Source organism: Aythya marila (genome assembly GCF_965140915.1).
Source record: "Aythya marila genome assembly, chromosome: Z".
NCBI lineage: Eukaryota > Metazoa > Chordata > Aves > Anseriformes > Anatidae > Aythya > Aythya marila.
The window spans coordinates 737,920-754,094 of NC_139080.1; the positions used below are offsets into that span (position 1 = coordinate 737,920).

At 48.5% G+C, this 16,175-nt stretch overlaps 1 protein-coding gene across 1 annotated transcript in view; it reads right to left on the minus strand.

Annotated features, from left to right (window-relative positions):
• Positions 1–8,836: 8,836 nt before the first annotated feature.
• LOC309889771 (WD repeat-containing protein 7-like) overlaps positions 8,837–16,175 on the minus strand; it is a 124,572-nt gene continuing 117,233 nt past the window's right edge. The window contains exons 33-34 of the mRNA XM_082782800.1: positions 13,923–14,027; positions 8,837–11,331 (exon numbers count right to left, since the gene is read on the minus strand). Coding sequence (XP_082638926.1) covers positions 11,128–11,331; positions 13,923–14,027 — 309 coding nt within the window. The 3' untranslated portion in view covers positions 8,837–11,127. The remainder of the gene's footprint in view (positions 11,332–13,922; positions 14,028–16,175) is intronic.

Sequence of the window (16,175 nt, forward strand, 5' to 3'; positions counted from 1 at the left end):
TGAGTGAAGCAGGCCTGGTGTGTCTGGGAAAAAGCAAATGTGGATTTCCAGTGCCAGATGAGCCAAAGTTAATCTGATTTTATTTTTTTTTTATTTTTCCCTTTTCCCAAATTTGGGCCCAGATTTTACAGCTACCCATTCATCACACAAGTGGGAACTGGAATTTCAGATGTGTCAGTCACTCGCCTTGCTGGGAAACCTAATATCCCAAAATAAAAATCTATATTTAATACCCTAAGCACATCCAGCAGTTACATAATTCACATCTATTAGCTCAGTACCGTAATGAGTGCTCTGCATTTTTAAACCATCAGTTAATTGTCTGCCTCCTCCCTGGCAGCGCAGATCAGACAGAAAAGGCACAAAATGAATCCCGCAAAACCGCATCTGACAGGTTTAAAAATCTATTTTCCTACAAGGAAATATGGGAAGGACGGGTGATTAATGAAAGACCACGAAGAAAAGGTTTTATCCAGCAGATTAATTTCAGCGTGTGTTTAAACCCGTGGCTGCGCTGGTGCCGGCGGGACACAGCCCGCGAGCAGCCACCGCCGCAGAGCTCATGGGCGCAGGGGAGGCTGAGCGTTGGCTTTATGTGTAGTGTTTGCCTACCTGGAAAATCGAGGAAGCTTAATTAGCAGATGGTTAACTTTGCTAGAGCCAGCCCCTGTTCTGAATAACGCTGACAGCTCCTTACAAAAAGACAAGTATTTTTCCCATTCGCTTGTGCTTTCCCATGCAGAGACAAATAACAAGAAAGGGAGAATGAATCTGGCATCTACGGAGGGCAATCATTTAAAGCCTCCATGTTCAGGGAGCAATTAATTATCCAAACGTGCAGTTTTGGAGAAGAAGATATTTAATCTCTTTTAATCCCCCGTGACTCAGACCTCTGACCTCGAAATCACGACCTTCGGCACCGCGCGCTGCCTCCCTCAGGACGGAGCGAAACGTGGGACCATTGTTTTGTGAACAATGCTTTCATAAATCTCGGTAGGTGTTGCCCAGGAAAGCTTTCCTGCCGGCTGCCTCACAAGATGGGCTCTTAAAAACATAAAATGGAAGAAAGCCACACGCAGCACCGTGGATCGGGGCAGGTCCCGGAGACCTGGCGCACGCTGCCGGGGGCCAGGCACAGCGCACGGCCTGGCCGCAGGGGGTTTGGCTCAGCCCACACCAAAACCCGACAGCAACAACAGAGTTTGGAAGCTGATCATCTGGTGCCGGATACACCTCGCTTGCGGCGTGCTATCAGCTGCCTTATTGACATCAGGTCTAATTACTTGCATTGTCCCTCACTACATAATTCAAAGATGACATTACCTTGTGCAAAATAAACCTGGACACACTTGGGGGCGGGGGGGAAGGGGGTGACTGCACATTTCCTAGCATAGCACTGTGCTTGAATTCTGCTTATTTAGCTAAAAAGCCAGGGCTGGGCTTTATTTTTTGTTGTGCCAAAACAGTCTTTGAGGAATGACTGCACAAATTCTGGAAAAGAAACCAGCACAAATCTGGAAAGAATAACTCAAATTTTAGGCTAATGTCTTTCAAAACAATGAAGGACTGCATGGTGCTGTTATTTTCCTGCATATTGTTTTTCATGCATCCTCTTGCTGCCAGAGCATCTATCTGAAGTCGCAGGAAAAGCGATTTCTTCCCAAATTGCCGAGGGAACCTCGACTGCAAGCCATGCACTGCGGGTTCATGAGGGATTGTGGTATTGAGCGTCTGCAAGAGGTGTGAAAGGCAGGTGACAAAACCTGACTGATTATTCCCTCCCAAACAGAATAATTACTCGTCATCGCAGAGCGAATAAATAAGATGTCCCTGATAGGTGGTTTGTGGTTCCAAGTTCACACGTCCCATTTATGCTCCTTCCAAATATCTTATATCATTTGTAGGACAGCAGACCATTAGGGAGTTGGTATTAGCCTCACCTGCAGGCTTATATGTGAAGATGAATTACTGTACATAGTCAAAGTATCTCTTCTGCAGGAAAAACAATAGTGAGATACAAGTGAGGGAAATGAGAACACCGAGCGGTGGTTTCGTTTAATTTATCCACGGCTGGCACAAGGTGCTCTCATTAGCCACGGAGCGGAGTGCTCACATTAACCACCGCGAGGGCTGTGCAGGCTTTGGTAATTAATATTGGGCTCCAGGAAAGGAAAAATCCCTCTCCCCCAGCCAGCGCCCTACGATACTTTATGAGCAGGTGGATGTCTTCAGTAAACTGAAAAGTACAGAAAATTGACACTGAATCAAGTAATCATGGTGGCGTTGTCTGAAGCCCTCTCTGCTTCCAATTTTCCATGGTAAGCGTTCCCCCGAGAATACGTACGCCTGACCCTAAACTTTCCCCATTTTCCAAGTCAATGCACTTGATGGGAACTCATCTTGCTGCTCTCCCTTTGATTACAAACCCTGTAGATCCCCGTAGTGGAACTGTTGCCAATTTAGAGTTGCTTGAATTCATTTCACTTACGGAGCTTTTAAAAGATTGGGTTTGGTTTTCAGCTCCTGGTTTCATTTGTTTGGTTTTGTCCCTTGCAGCTCTCTGGATGCCCCAGCCTGCGAGCCACAGGCCATGCGGTGCCGCTCCTCAGTCTCACGAGCGACACAGATGCACAAATCCATGGCGTTGCCTTTAAAACAAACTGCTGGGGGGGGGAATTACCGTATAGGGAACAATACTTAAACATCAGCTTTTTAAGGGTTTTTCTGCTCCCCCCCTTTTCAATTTTTAGCAAGCTAGTAAAAATCAATAGGCTTGAGTTCCCATCTGTAAGCCACCTGACATCCTATGAATGATCAATGGAGCTCACGGAGGGGCTCTCACGGCAGCGCTGCAGCGGCCGCGACAGCTGAAACCACCACGGCCCGGCCCTCCTCGGCCCGGCCTTCACTGCGGCTCCCTTCAGGCCCTGTGCACGTCGGGCAGGAGCCCACATGTAGGACAGGAACCCACATATAGGACAGGAGCCCACATGTAGGACAGGAACCCACATGTAGGACAGGAGTCCATATATAGGACAGGAGCCCACACTGCTGCCGGGGACAGCACCTCTGACAAAACCAGCGCCCCCCAGCTCGACACGCTAGCGGCACGGCTTTATTTCTGGAAGCAATTTAATGGTTTGCTGATAACTTTGATTGCTTTCGTGTCAGGTTAGCTTCTAATCTGGGTTCTGGTCCGCTTCCCTCCCTAAACCAGCTCGTGGCCCGCAGTCGTGACCGCGGCACCTCCCCTGCTCTCCTCCTGACGAAGGGTGAGGAGAAAACGGGCAAAAGAGGAAGGAAAGCTGCTGGACGGGAGAGGCAGCAGGGACGCTGCCGGCGTGGTTTGCACCTGGAGGGCCCAGCATTTAGAGCAGGTTTCTTTGGCGCTTGCACGATGCTTGGTATGATGCCTATTGTAATAGGATCCTACACCTGCAGAAGAACGGAGATGGCGTACTTCATTAAACCCAGCTGGAAGAGCCAGCAGGAAGCAGCCATCACGTCTCATCTCTCCTCTCCGGAGACACAAAGCAGACTGCTTACGTGAGCACGCTGGGCAGCTCACCTGCAACGGGAAGGAAAGCTGCCTCTTGTCATCACGGCACCCGCGCTTCGGGGCGGCATGTGCCAGTGAAGGGGAATCCCTAACTAAGAGCGCCTCGTGCTGCAAAACGGCCTTCTGAGGAGCTTGCATTTTAAGGTTAGATCTTACTGAACTCTGCAAACAGCACAACAGTTTCCATGGCATTAACAACAGCCCTGGAACAGCAGCAGTCCTGTGGTGGCCTTGGCTGCGTGCTGTCCCCCTGCCCCTGTGCCAGCTGTGATGCTCCCCCCTTCGCACGCAGCCTTCCCAAACGTCCCCCGCTTTGCCAGAAGCCTGGGAATTAACACTAGGAGTGAAATTGCCCAATTTTTCTGGATTAGCGAGTCAGTAACTATTCCATTAAGGGAGAAGCAGTTTAGATATTTATAATTTATCTCTTACCCACGATATTTCAAGGAATACTCCTCTTCTAAATAGGTTTACTTTAATCCAACACTTCTCCCCTTCTGGCTGCAAAAAGGGATTATGAAAAAAGAAATATTCACAGATAACAAATAGACTGACAAAAGACAAATATTTGCCCCTATCCCCAGGAGATGTTTGCAGGCACTGGTGCGGTTCCACCTGCCCGTGGCCACCTCGCATAGGCTCCGCGTTCATTTGGTGGTGCCGGTGGCAGCAAGGTGCAGGAGCGAGCCCCTGCCCCGGGCTGGGGGCAGCGAGTGGTCTCGGTACCAGGCCTGGCAGAGCTAGCAGGAGGGAGCTCACTCTCACAAAAAAACATGAGCTGGGTTTAAAACCCCAGCTGGGCGAGCACAGGGATGCAGCTCTGCACATGGTGGTGCGTGGAGTTGGGCTCAGTTCTGGCCGTGGCGTGCCCGGTGCTGGCTGCACAGCCCTCGGGCAGCCACCACGGCGAGGTCGCAGTGGCTCTGAGCGCTGCTGCCCTCTCACATCGCCTGTGACGTGCAGGGCCCTCCATGTGTCCTGCTCCCCATCCTCTCCGTTCTCCTTCTCTTTGAGCCGTCCAATCCATCAGCTGAACAATAGCTGCGTTTGTTTCTGCAATAAACCTGTAATTGCCTTAAAATGAATTTTAATCCACTGCTGGCTGAGCTGCAAATGAAGTGATCATAGGCAGCCTAACATCTTAACCACGGCTCTGTTGAGGGATTTTTGGCGATTCTGTGGAGGTGCTGCGCGCTGCAGAGCGCTGCCTGTTTGCCTCCCCGCTTCTTTGCATTTCATTGCAATTCATTACCGTAGAACCTCTGTCTTGAAATATTACAAAATCAACCTTTAAGATCCTCCTGGAGCAGCAAGATAATTACGGTGGGTCGACATTATCCTTCAAGGCGGAAAGCACCTTCTCCTGAAGCCATCCCCGCCGTCTGGGACTGCCAGGAACGGGCCCTAATGGTGTGCTGCTGCTCTCAGCCCCTGTGGGCTGCTGGAGAAGACTTCACCTTTTGGTGAAACCTAAACGGAGAAAATCTCATCCATCCTGCACTGGGACGGCCGTGCCCGTCCCTGGCCTGAAGGGAAGTGAGCAGAAACGCTCCTGTTAACCTCACCCCGATTTCCCCTGCCGTGAAATTGGGCACAGGTCGGTGCGAGGTGCGCACGCGGGGCCTGACAGCAAAGGGGGGGACGCGCTCCCTGCTGTCACTTTAACAAAAAATCAGATCTGAACTTGCAAGGTGTGCAGGTGTTTAGGATAAAAGCAGCAGTCCTCTTCTGCTGGATCATAAACCGGGAGCAGCCCTACAGGGGTGAATAAATGCCTGTTTAAAATCCGTTACTTCAGTAAATAAAGGTCTGCCCTCCCCACCCACCCCCATTTTAAGCTACCCTTGCAAATTGGTTTCCAATTTACAGAAATCAATTAAAATCACATATTCTAAATGCAACAACCAACAGTGATCTTCCCGTAGATGTCATTCAGCCTTCATTTTAAAAACAAAATCAACATTCAAAAAGCTGTGCTGCTGCAGCAGAAAGTTTCACCTTTTAATTTTTCATACAGGATTAATTTTTAATTTTCAGACATCAGAGATAGAGGGAAGTTCCCCAGGAGCCCTCCTGTTCAAAGAGCACTCCAGGCAACTATTGCCATCAAGTGTCAATTTATCACACTGAAGGCTCGGACTGCCTGATGCATATTTTTCCCGATATTTTTAAGACAAAAGTAAGATTGTTGTTAAAGTTGTGGTGTTTGCTGAAGGCCAGGCACAGACGGGACAGACTCACAAGCCTGTGAACGGAGCCTTGCTTCACTTCTGAGTGCAGTAAGCGGTGATCAGCGCCCAGACCCCCTGCTGCCACCATGAATTCAAACTGCAAGAGATGAAGTTTGTACAAGAGAACTGCAACACGTGCAGGCGTGGAAACTCAGCATGCCAGGACTAAGGAAAATGCCTGGATATGAAGGCAACTGTGGGGTTGGTAGCTCTATCTGGACAGGCTTTGGAGACCAAATTCAGCCCGCTTCAAAGCACTGGTGGCCTCCTGGCTGTGTCCATCTCCACACAGAGGGGAAAGCCCTGCCCTCCACGTGGCGCTGAGACCACCAGGCAGATAGATGCCTGCCTGGTGAGCAGAGGCACATCCAGAGGTGAGCCTGGAGTGAGCTTCTGCTAACCCTTTCGCACACTTAATCTGCTTCATGCGAAGAGCACCGCGTCCTTCCCATCCACATCACCTCGTGTTGGGAACGGGGCTCTCCAGCGCCTCAATCTGCTCCACCCTAGCCTCGCTGAGCCCGGCTGTGCCCCACGGCACGGTGCTGTGCTGGCGCCCGGGGCAGCAGAGCCCACACACAGCCCTGCCCGTCTGGGAGGCCGGGATGCGTTTGGGTGAATTTCTGAGTCAGCTGCGAGGAATGCTGATGGGCCGCAAGACGCAGACGCAATGTAAAACAGGAACATTACGCTGGTTGGAAAAAATCTGGGATCGATACATTTGATGTAGTTTGCACTGACCTCAGTGGTCTGCATCTTCAAATAGCTTTGTTTTTACGCATGACTGACACGCTTTGAAGAGGACAGCAGCCAAACGCACACCCTTGCAGTCAATCTGTGCCCTGCAGCTGGCAGGCTGGGCACCCCACACCCTGCTCCCTGCGGGCATCGGCAGGGCCCACGGCCAGGCACCCCGCGAGGCTCCGGAGAGCGGCCGTGGGGCTGGCAGCAGGGGGAGGCCTCCCCCGTGCCTCGTGTGCCTGAAAGGAGCAAACTTGAAGTGTCCGGTGCAGTCCCGCTGCTTCCTTCTTTCTCCTACAAATCTCAAGTGGCTTCTCATTTCCAGTATCTTACTCCCAATCCCACTAATTAGCGCGCAATCGCTACCGCACCAGTTCAAGCAGAATATTGTGTGACAGTTCGGAGGCAATCATGCATACGCAATTAATAATGTAAAAGTACATCGCTCCTTATCTCCATCACCTTCCCCCGTATTGGCTCCTCTCCCCCAGCCTTAATGCATGCTCTTTTAAGCTGGAAAAGAGAGCACCTCCGCATTTGATCTCTTCTGACTCTCCCTCCGCCTCTGCGCCTGTGTGTCGAGAGCTGTCCGTCAGCCCGTCCCTGCTGGTCCCAGCCCCCTGGAAATGCCACCGCCTGCCACTGACCATGCCCTCCCACCCTGATCAGCACCCCTTAACCCTCAGCACTTCCCCAGGTTGTGTTCATCAGGCCATATTACCCTTGATGGACTTTATCCCTCCAAGTCAAAGCTGTGGTTTTACTCCTAGCGCCTTGCGCTCCTGGCCAGCGCGGCCACGGCACCGGGGGACACCGCTCCTGCCCTGGACCGTCCCTCGCTGGGGACAAACCCGCCGCCCTGCCCGTTTGCCATGGGGACACCCAAAGCACCATCGGGTGCGCGGTCGTGGCCACCTGCACCCGGTCAGAGCCGGAGCAGAGCCTCGGAGCAGCGGCGCAGGAAGGGCCGCAGAGCTGCTGAGTCTTTGGTGTAGCGCTCGAGAGCGCAGCCAGATATTAAATTATCAAAAAAATGATGCTGCATAAATGAAAAAAATATTGATCCTTTTGCATCAAAATGCAATCATGCCAAATCAAAAACAATTAATGTCCCCGAATGCAGATATATAGCAGGAAATAGGCACGCACTTTTTATAGGCAAATTGCTTAAGGTACAATACAGGCTCTGGTATATTTTCATTTCTATTAAATGAGGAGACTGTAGCTCTGAGCTCCCTGGGTTCACTACATTTGAGCAGATCTACGCACAAATCAAACAGTTTATATTTTGCGAAGTAAACAGCAAAAACCAGCACATCTAATTTTTGAAATTCTTCTGGCTTTTCTTTTTGACCTTTGGTATTTGTGCGTATCGATGCTCTCTAAAGCGTTGCACAAAAACACCTTGAAGTGTCAAGCTTTAAAAATGAGTCTTCTTTTCTCTTTCTCCTGTGCAGCTTGGATTATCTTGGCCTTGTCAAAATACATTCTCTAGTTAGAGGTTGGAAATATTTCCCTCCTGGCTCCTAGGTATTGATTTTTCACCACTCAGCTCTGCTGTCAGCCAGCGAGGGGAAAGGTGAAAGTTCGCCCAGCGCTGCCTGGCTTTGCCCCCCGCCAGCACCGTGCCCCTCCGTGCCGGATCCGCGCCAGCATCCCCGACAGAGCTGCTACCGCCTGCATTTCACCTGCAAGAAAACCCCGGGGCCACGGGTATTTTAACACATTCGTGCACTGTGAAAATTGAAGATTCACCCAATTCTTGTTTCTTTCTTTTTCTTTTTTTCTTTTTTTTTTTTTTTTTACTTGCTTTGTTCTGAAGGGCTGTTCGGTGATGTCTGACCAAAAAAAAAAAAAAAAAAAAAAAGAAGAAAGTGTGTATTGTAAATTCTAACCCAAATGCATATTAAATACACTTGGCAACCCTGCACTCCACGCTAGGAAATCTCAGTGTTTAATTTGTGTTAATCAGTTTCTTTGGAGGAATCTGAACCGAATACAAGGAAGTATCACCTTGTAAACACCGATGTTGATGAATTTCTGGAAGACTCCAATTCCTTTGTTTGCTTTAGCTCCGTTGTGTCGGGAATTGAGAACTTTATTCCCGGCACCTTCCTACCTCCACCTTTTGTACCGAGGGCTCTCAGTGCCTCCTGCGTGACTGACGGAATGCCACTTCTGGTCCTCAAATGAAAAATGTATTTCTTGTGTGGTGAAAAAACTCCAGATTACTGGCTCATAAAGCAGGTGCAGGAAATTATCTGCGTGCCATGAGGCTGATGCCACGACAACAACACTCTTCAATACAATTCAGTTTTATTTCCCAAGCATATTTACACCAGGTTGTTCAATACATACAGCAGATGGGGAGTGGATTCAGAAGTTGCTCGGGAGGCAGACACTTCCATCATTTCCCATGGATGGTGACTTCCATCATTACAACATTTTCATACAGGTGTCTCATCATGTCATCTTTTGCTTGTAAACTGCCAATGAAGCCACATACGTCTCCACGTTTACAAGGACAAGTCCAAATACAGCACTAGCAAATCAATAGAGCACTAAGAGCTTACACCGGAATGACAATACCGATTTTGCAGCGGTGCTGAGAGATGGGGGCCGCGAAGAAGTTGGGGACTAGGGCTAACGAAGTCCCCGACGCAGGGGGTGTGTTTGGGCACGTAGTTGTGTTCAGGCTGCAGAGGACCCTCAGGGGCTGCGGGCTGGGCAAGGACCAGAGCGAGCCCGGTGCCCTAAGACGGGCGCCGCGGGCCGAGGATGCTCCTCCACCAGCGGACCGCTCGCCGTCAGCGCCCCTGCTGCTCGGTGTGCAGGGCTGGCAGGCACACGGCTGCCTCTGCCTCGCACTTCAGAAAGCCCATTACACTTCTACCCCAAAACAAACACTTTAATGCATATATCATTCAAGATGTTTGCTCACTATACCGCAAAGGGAATCACCGGAGGGCTACGGCCCGCTGTTCCCACCGCGGCCGCGGTTTGTTTCTGAAAGCAAACACACGCACAGGTCGTGAGATCTGCCCCAACCTAACGGTGGCATCGGATCCTGGAGCACCTCTGGGCACGCTTACAGTGCACCCTAACGCCTCCCTCGCACCCCTACACCAAGCGGTACGGCGCTGCAGCCCACAGGTGGGAGCCTGGCAGCTCTTTTGTACTTTAATCATTGAGGTTACATCTACAGCTTTGTAATCACAATGTACATGCACCTTGCATCAGTTAACTTCGAAAAGACCCTGATATTCTACGACAGAGTTCTCGACTAAGTTCTACATTCCCGCCAGATACAAAGAGTAAATTTTACGGCAGTTTGTGTTAAACATTCCTAATGGTCTTCATTTTTAAATTTTTAAACAGCAAACAGATATGTAGCTTCTGGACTGTAAACCTCACTTCCATATACAGTGTACTACACAGACCACCTAAAATAAAATAATAATAAAAAAAAAAATCAATGCTTTTTAAATTTAGAAGCCGTTTTAAAAATTAATTTATTCCTTTTGGGGAAGGGAGGATTCTATGAGTACCATTTTTACTTTACCACGTAAAGACAGCCTTCTTAGTTCTGTGAGCTTTTCAGACAAAAATGGCAAAGAAAAAGCTATACAAACATATACATCAATATGTTTAAATAAAATAGTATTTTATAGATTTTTTTTCTTTACTGTGAGCATAAACCAGCATACTTTCACACGATTAAATATTTCATAAAATTAGATATGTAAGAAGGAAACACAGTCACAGCTAACGTTACATAGGAATATTCCTACCGAGGAAACTGTTTCCATACATCCACTCAAATAACTTATTCATTTTTCACAATTTTTCGTGCCGGAATCGCTAACCACCAGTGACATTTGTGCTGTTTCCCCCGGTCTCTCGGCGAGGCCAGCCCGTGCAGCGCACACAGCCTGCCTTCCGCGCAGGGCCCAGCACAAATGGGAGCGGCTTTTGGAAGAAAAGGCTTTTTTTCTCTCTCCTTTTTTTTTAAATAAATACCTTCACTGGTAGCAAAAAACACCGTTATATATAAATACTCCTCTGTTCAAGTTTGCTATTCTATCTTAGAGACATTTTGTAATATTTACATGTGGGTTGTTACTCTTTTTCCAGGCTACAGCAAGCAATGATGAGCACAGCAGCACTGCTGATGCACTCCAACCTCCGTCCCTTCATGGTCCCGGTCCCGAGCCCATCAGGCTCTCACCAACAGGCCAGCTCTAAGGGGCGTCACCCAGCGATCATTCAGTGGTCACTAGCAGAAAGTCCATGTAAACACAGCCTTTTTGGTAAACACTGAGGGTCCGCCGGCGTGTTTTGGGATGCTGGCCAGGCCTCAGCGTGACCGGGTGTCCTGCTGCTGCTGCTCCGGGCAGCCGGGACCTCTCCAGAAGCCATCCATCCTCTCGCTGCCGCGGGGAGAAACCACCCCGTGTCCCTGTCCGTGTCCACCGCGGCCTGGCCGGTCCGTGGGGCGCTGAGGGGCGCTGGGTGCGTGGAGCACAGAGACGAAGGAAGAGGGAGAAGGACAGGGAGGTCGGGGACAGCGATGTACTTGTGGCGCGGCGGCTTCCCCTAGACCATGAAGCGGTGCTCCTTGCCGTCGTGAGCCATGAGGATGACGTTGCGGTTGGAGGTCCAGATGAGGCGGGCCAGCCGCAGCGCGTTGTGCGAGCCGGGGGAGGCCGGCTGCACGGGCGGCACCTGGTACGTCTTGATGCAGCGCAGCTGCGGCGCCGAGTTGAGCATGCCGATGCTGCCCAGCAGGGACGTGTTCATCTGCAGAGGTGAGCAGAGATGGCACCCCCGTGGCACCCCAACACCAGCGGGGAACCCACCCAGTGCCCACCGCCCTGCCCTGCCCACCCACACCAGCCGTAATTAGCGCTCGTTAGGCAGGGCCAAGCAACGCCGTTGGATGGGAGAGCAGCCGAGAGGCGACCACCCGGTATAGCAAGCAACATCTTTACAGCTACCCACCCCTCCATCCCCCCAAAACAAGAGAAAGGTGACTGTATATGACTAGAAGGAATACCAGTGACAGTCACGAACCTGTTAAAACTTCCCTCCTGTGCACGGGACTCAGTGAAGTTTAGCAATCAGTGACCACTTCATCTCCCTGCTTTTCCCATGTAATTTTTTTTATTAGCATTCTCCTTGACTGTCTCTTTTTCAAATAGAATTGTGAGATCGGAATCAATAAGCTAGCTAGGAAAATTGCATAGCATATTCAGTATGGTGAAAAGTATCACTTATACTTTATTTGTATGGCTTTGTTATTGAAGGATTTTTTTCAAAATTTAAGGAGAAACATGAAATGTTAATAAGCAAATGTTAAATATGAAGAGTTTTATTATTTTCTGGAAGAAAAACAAACCATTCAGGAGAGGTTCCCTGCATTGTGCTCTCTGGAAAGCAGGCCAGTTACTGATGCATGCTGCCTAGATCTGTGTTTTAAAAACGAGATTTGCTGCTCTAGCCCACCAAGACACACAAACCACTACCCCTTCCAAAGCACTCCTCTGGAAAGCCTTCCCGTCCCTATGCACAGCAATCCTAGGATTTCCACGGACCGCCTCGCTGCGTCCCCGGGCTGTGCCACGCGCAGCACTGGGCCAGGGCAGGCGCGTTACTGCTGATACCACGCTCTGAATTCTGATCAGGACAAAGTACAAGCCATTACTTTTTCCTGGCTCTTCTCAGCAGCAGAATGGTGTCAGAGAGTGTAAATCATGGCATCTCTAGCAGGGAGCATGCAAGCACCACTGACATTTTCACAATTTAAATCATCTTGAGTAATAACCCTTTTAAGATGACTAATGTTACTGATTTTCCTGCATTAATAATAGTGCCAAATAGAACACAGAAGGGAAAAAAATCACTAGTGCACGAGGTCACATTTTAAAACTAAATGTGTAGGTATATTTAACTCTTTATGTAAAAGCCACTTTAACGCGAGCGTTTATACACCTGGAAGAATGTGGCAGCTCACAATTTAAAACACGTGCGTGCCTGATTTTTTTTTTTCCTGCCAATTTTACAAGATCTGGTCTGATTGCTTTCCAGATTTTCCCTGAGCACTTCAATTGAATAAATGTAACTGATGGGTGAAGATTCTTGCTGTTCTCATTTACCGTTTCAGAAAGCACACAATGTAATGAGGGATAATAATTTAATAATTATTATGGCACCTGTAGAACTAATGAATGGCATCAAAACAAGGGAACTACGTTAACGACTCGCTGGTAATTACGGGTATACTGAGTTCTGCTTTATAGTCTGATTACTGCAAAACTACATTATTTTGATAGTCTGCACAAATTGCTTGTTCAGATCCATTTTGAAGTCTAAAGCCATTTGAAGGAAGAAAAAAATGCTACCTAGGGAATGTAGGCAGCAGTTAAGGCCTCTTCTGGGGTAATCTGTCCCACCAAGCTACGTGTTTATTTATCTCTGATTAACAAAAATACTCCTACTGACATGAGATCACACAGACAAAAAGAACTGCTGATGTTAAAAAAAAAAAAAAAAGATAAATTATCTAGATACTTCAGAAAATGGTGGTCTGATCCTCAGTATCTCCCATTTCAGCCCCTCTTTGTATCGTCTCTCCCCCAGTTTTCCTGTTTCCAGCCCTATTATGAAGCGGAAGGCAGCCCCACAGCGCGCGGTGCAGCGGAGCACAGCTCCCCTTCGGCACGGCACGCGGGCTCCAGGCACAGCAGCTGTGGCTGCTGAGCAGTAACGGGACCCGTGGCCACCTTAATAGCTCTGCATCGTGTTTAATAAAAAATAGAATGGAGAAATGTCGTGAAGGTCTTCATCTATGGGAATTTATGAGATTAGAGAAGAAAAATGCCTACTGATAGGGATGGGACCGAGAATGGGAGCAGAAGCACCTGGCCTGGCCTGCTGAGAACTCGTTGGGGCTCTCCTCCATGGCCCTGAATCTCATCAGGTGGATGCTTTAGGTGTGTGAAACCGAACTGTTAGAGCAGTTTCAGATTCAAACACCAAATAGGACGCAGCCCAACATTTGAGGCTGCTCGTTGATTGCCCCGAAGTTACATCCTGATCTGTATGCAAACAAGCCTCCTCCCTCACCGGGTGATAACCGCAAGGGATGTTCGAGTAGAAACAATAGCAGAAAAAGACCTGCACACTGCAAAAATAGATAGCTGTGGCTAGACAGCACGGCAAAACATTGGGAAAGGGAAAGCTTCTGGAGAGTTCGTGCTGCAAGAGGTCTGTGTGCTGTAACCTGGGTGTGCAGCGGGTACCTGGGCTGTGTGGGAGCACGCGGAGCGTGACCAGCCCGCAGGGGACACGGGGATGGGAAACGCCTGCAGGCTCCCAGGAACAGTCCTTACCTGCCAGAAGGAGAGGTGGCTGTCGGAGTTGGAGTAGGTGGCGAGGTACCGGCCGTCGGGAGCAAACGCCACTGCAGTTATGGGCCCTTTGTGACCGTGGATCGTCTGGCGAGAGGGGAGAGAACAGAAGCCGAGAGCGTTTGTTACTGCGCCACAGCCGTGCTCAGCAGGCTTTCAAGTAAAAAAGGCAACTGCAGCTGAACTTCTGGAAAGACCTCTACAGTCAGGAAAAAGCACACAGTGTGCCTCTTCCTCCTGTTCCACCGTTGTAGCTTCGGTATTGAATCTCACGTATGACACGTATGATAGTGAGTACTGAGTGCAGGGCCAGCCAGTACAGGGCTACACACAGGTTCTGGTGTTTTTTCTTTATCATTGTTTTGTTTTGTTTTTAACTCACAGTAACACATGAAGTTTTCTCTTTGAAAATATCATTTTTTACCGGATTATCATGAAGAAAACACCAGTGACATGCGCGCAAACTATTGCTTGGTAAAATATGCAGTGGCTGCTCCTTCTGCATGAAGAGGCTCTGCGCCAGCTGCACACTGGCAGGACTTCAAGTGTGTGGAAAAAAGACTTTGTAACGTTCATCGACAAAAAACTAGACTGTGAAAATAAAAGCAGGGCCCCTGCAGCCAGCTCCTGGACACTAGAAGTAGCTCCTGGACCTACTGAGATGGCACGCTGCTCCTAAAGCTAGGCTGATATTAATAACCCGTTAATATATTTATTTACTGCTTATCACACACAAGTTGAGTGAAGTCAAATGGAATCCCAAACCCATGTCTTTAATGTAATCACCACAGTGCAGGATGAAGATTTGAAAGGGCAATTAATTAGGTGATCCACCCTTTAGACCCATCAAACTGTGCAGCACTTAACAAGCAAGTAATACTTGTCAATAAAAAATGTTTTGGTAATACAAAGGTGGAAAATCAATAGTACTAGCACACTTGTTGCTCTTTTTACTACTGAAAATGTGTTCCAATAAGTACAATCCTTAGGGGAATTAACGTGCTTTGTTATTTAAAGCGAGTGCCTCTCTAATTGATGCTAATCCTTTCAAGCCAAGATTTATTTTTTAGTGCGCTATCTAAATGTGTACTTCCCAACGCTCATCTTCTGTTTCTTAGGCAAGTGAATAAGCATAACAAAACCAAATTATTGCTGCTCATTCAAAATATTCCACTTGCACCCATCCCTTTGGAGTTCAGACTTGGCTTAGGACAGCAGCGCTTCGGCAGCACCACTTCTATGGCACCGACACTTCGCAGTTTTCCTGCTCTGATGTAATTATATTTTATAAAAGTATGCAAAAATCTGTACAATATTGGTTAGAAAACGGTCTCAATTTTGACCGGCAGGCGGGGTGGGACAAAGTGCAGCTGCTTGTAGTTTCCCGCTGCCCAACCAATTGTTTTTTAATGGGAGGACGCTCCTGGGAGACTATTTGACTTCTGCACCTGCCACCGCCGCAGCCCTCCACCACATGATATACTGGAGCTATGACAGCCTCATTCCGAGCCCAATATTCAGCAAACTCGACGCTGGACTGCATTATTCTGTTAAAGGTGACATAAAAAATAAGTACTGTATCACTGCAGCGATTTGATTTTAATAAATACACCGAAATGCATACTTTAAATTGATAAAGTAACTTACACACCGCTAGAGAGACACAGCAATATTCCGCCACATTTATTATTAGATATTTATCTCCCCGGTCTCTGGGGGTACCTTAACTAAAATGAAACAAACACAAAATCACTTAGTGGGAAAGCGGCGTGCCTGCTGCACCCCCCAGCAGCGCTGCCCTCAAACAAACCGAGGAACAAACCGAGGCTCTCACAGCCAAATGCCACCCTCACAGCGATCCGCCAGCTTTAACTGGGAATGGTGTGAAAGCATTGCTTCCAGTTTTTGCGTGGGAAACAGCCTCTGCACAAGGACTGCTTCCTTGAAATTAAGGAGCTGACTCTGTAAGTGCTGCCCTGCTCAGAGATGAATTGCTGGCAGTGCTGAAAGTTTAGAACAGATATTATCAATAGATAAAGGTAGGTCTGGTAGATCAGTCTCTCCTTTTATTTTTAGCATCATGTGCCTAACTCTGTGTCATGCAAAGAAGAGTTTTGCTTTTTTGTATCATTTAAATTAAAAATTGGAATTTGAATTTGACTGCTGACATGGGGTACAAAGACCCGTGGAACACACACAGAGCCCAAGCTGTACGGGGAAATAAATACTGCTCTT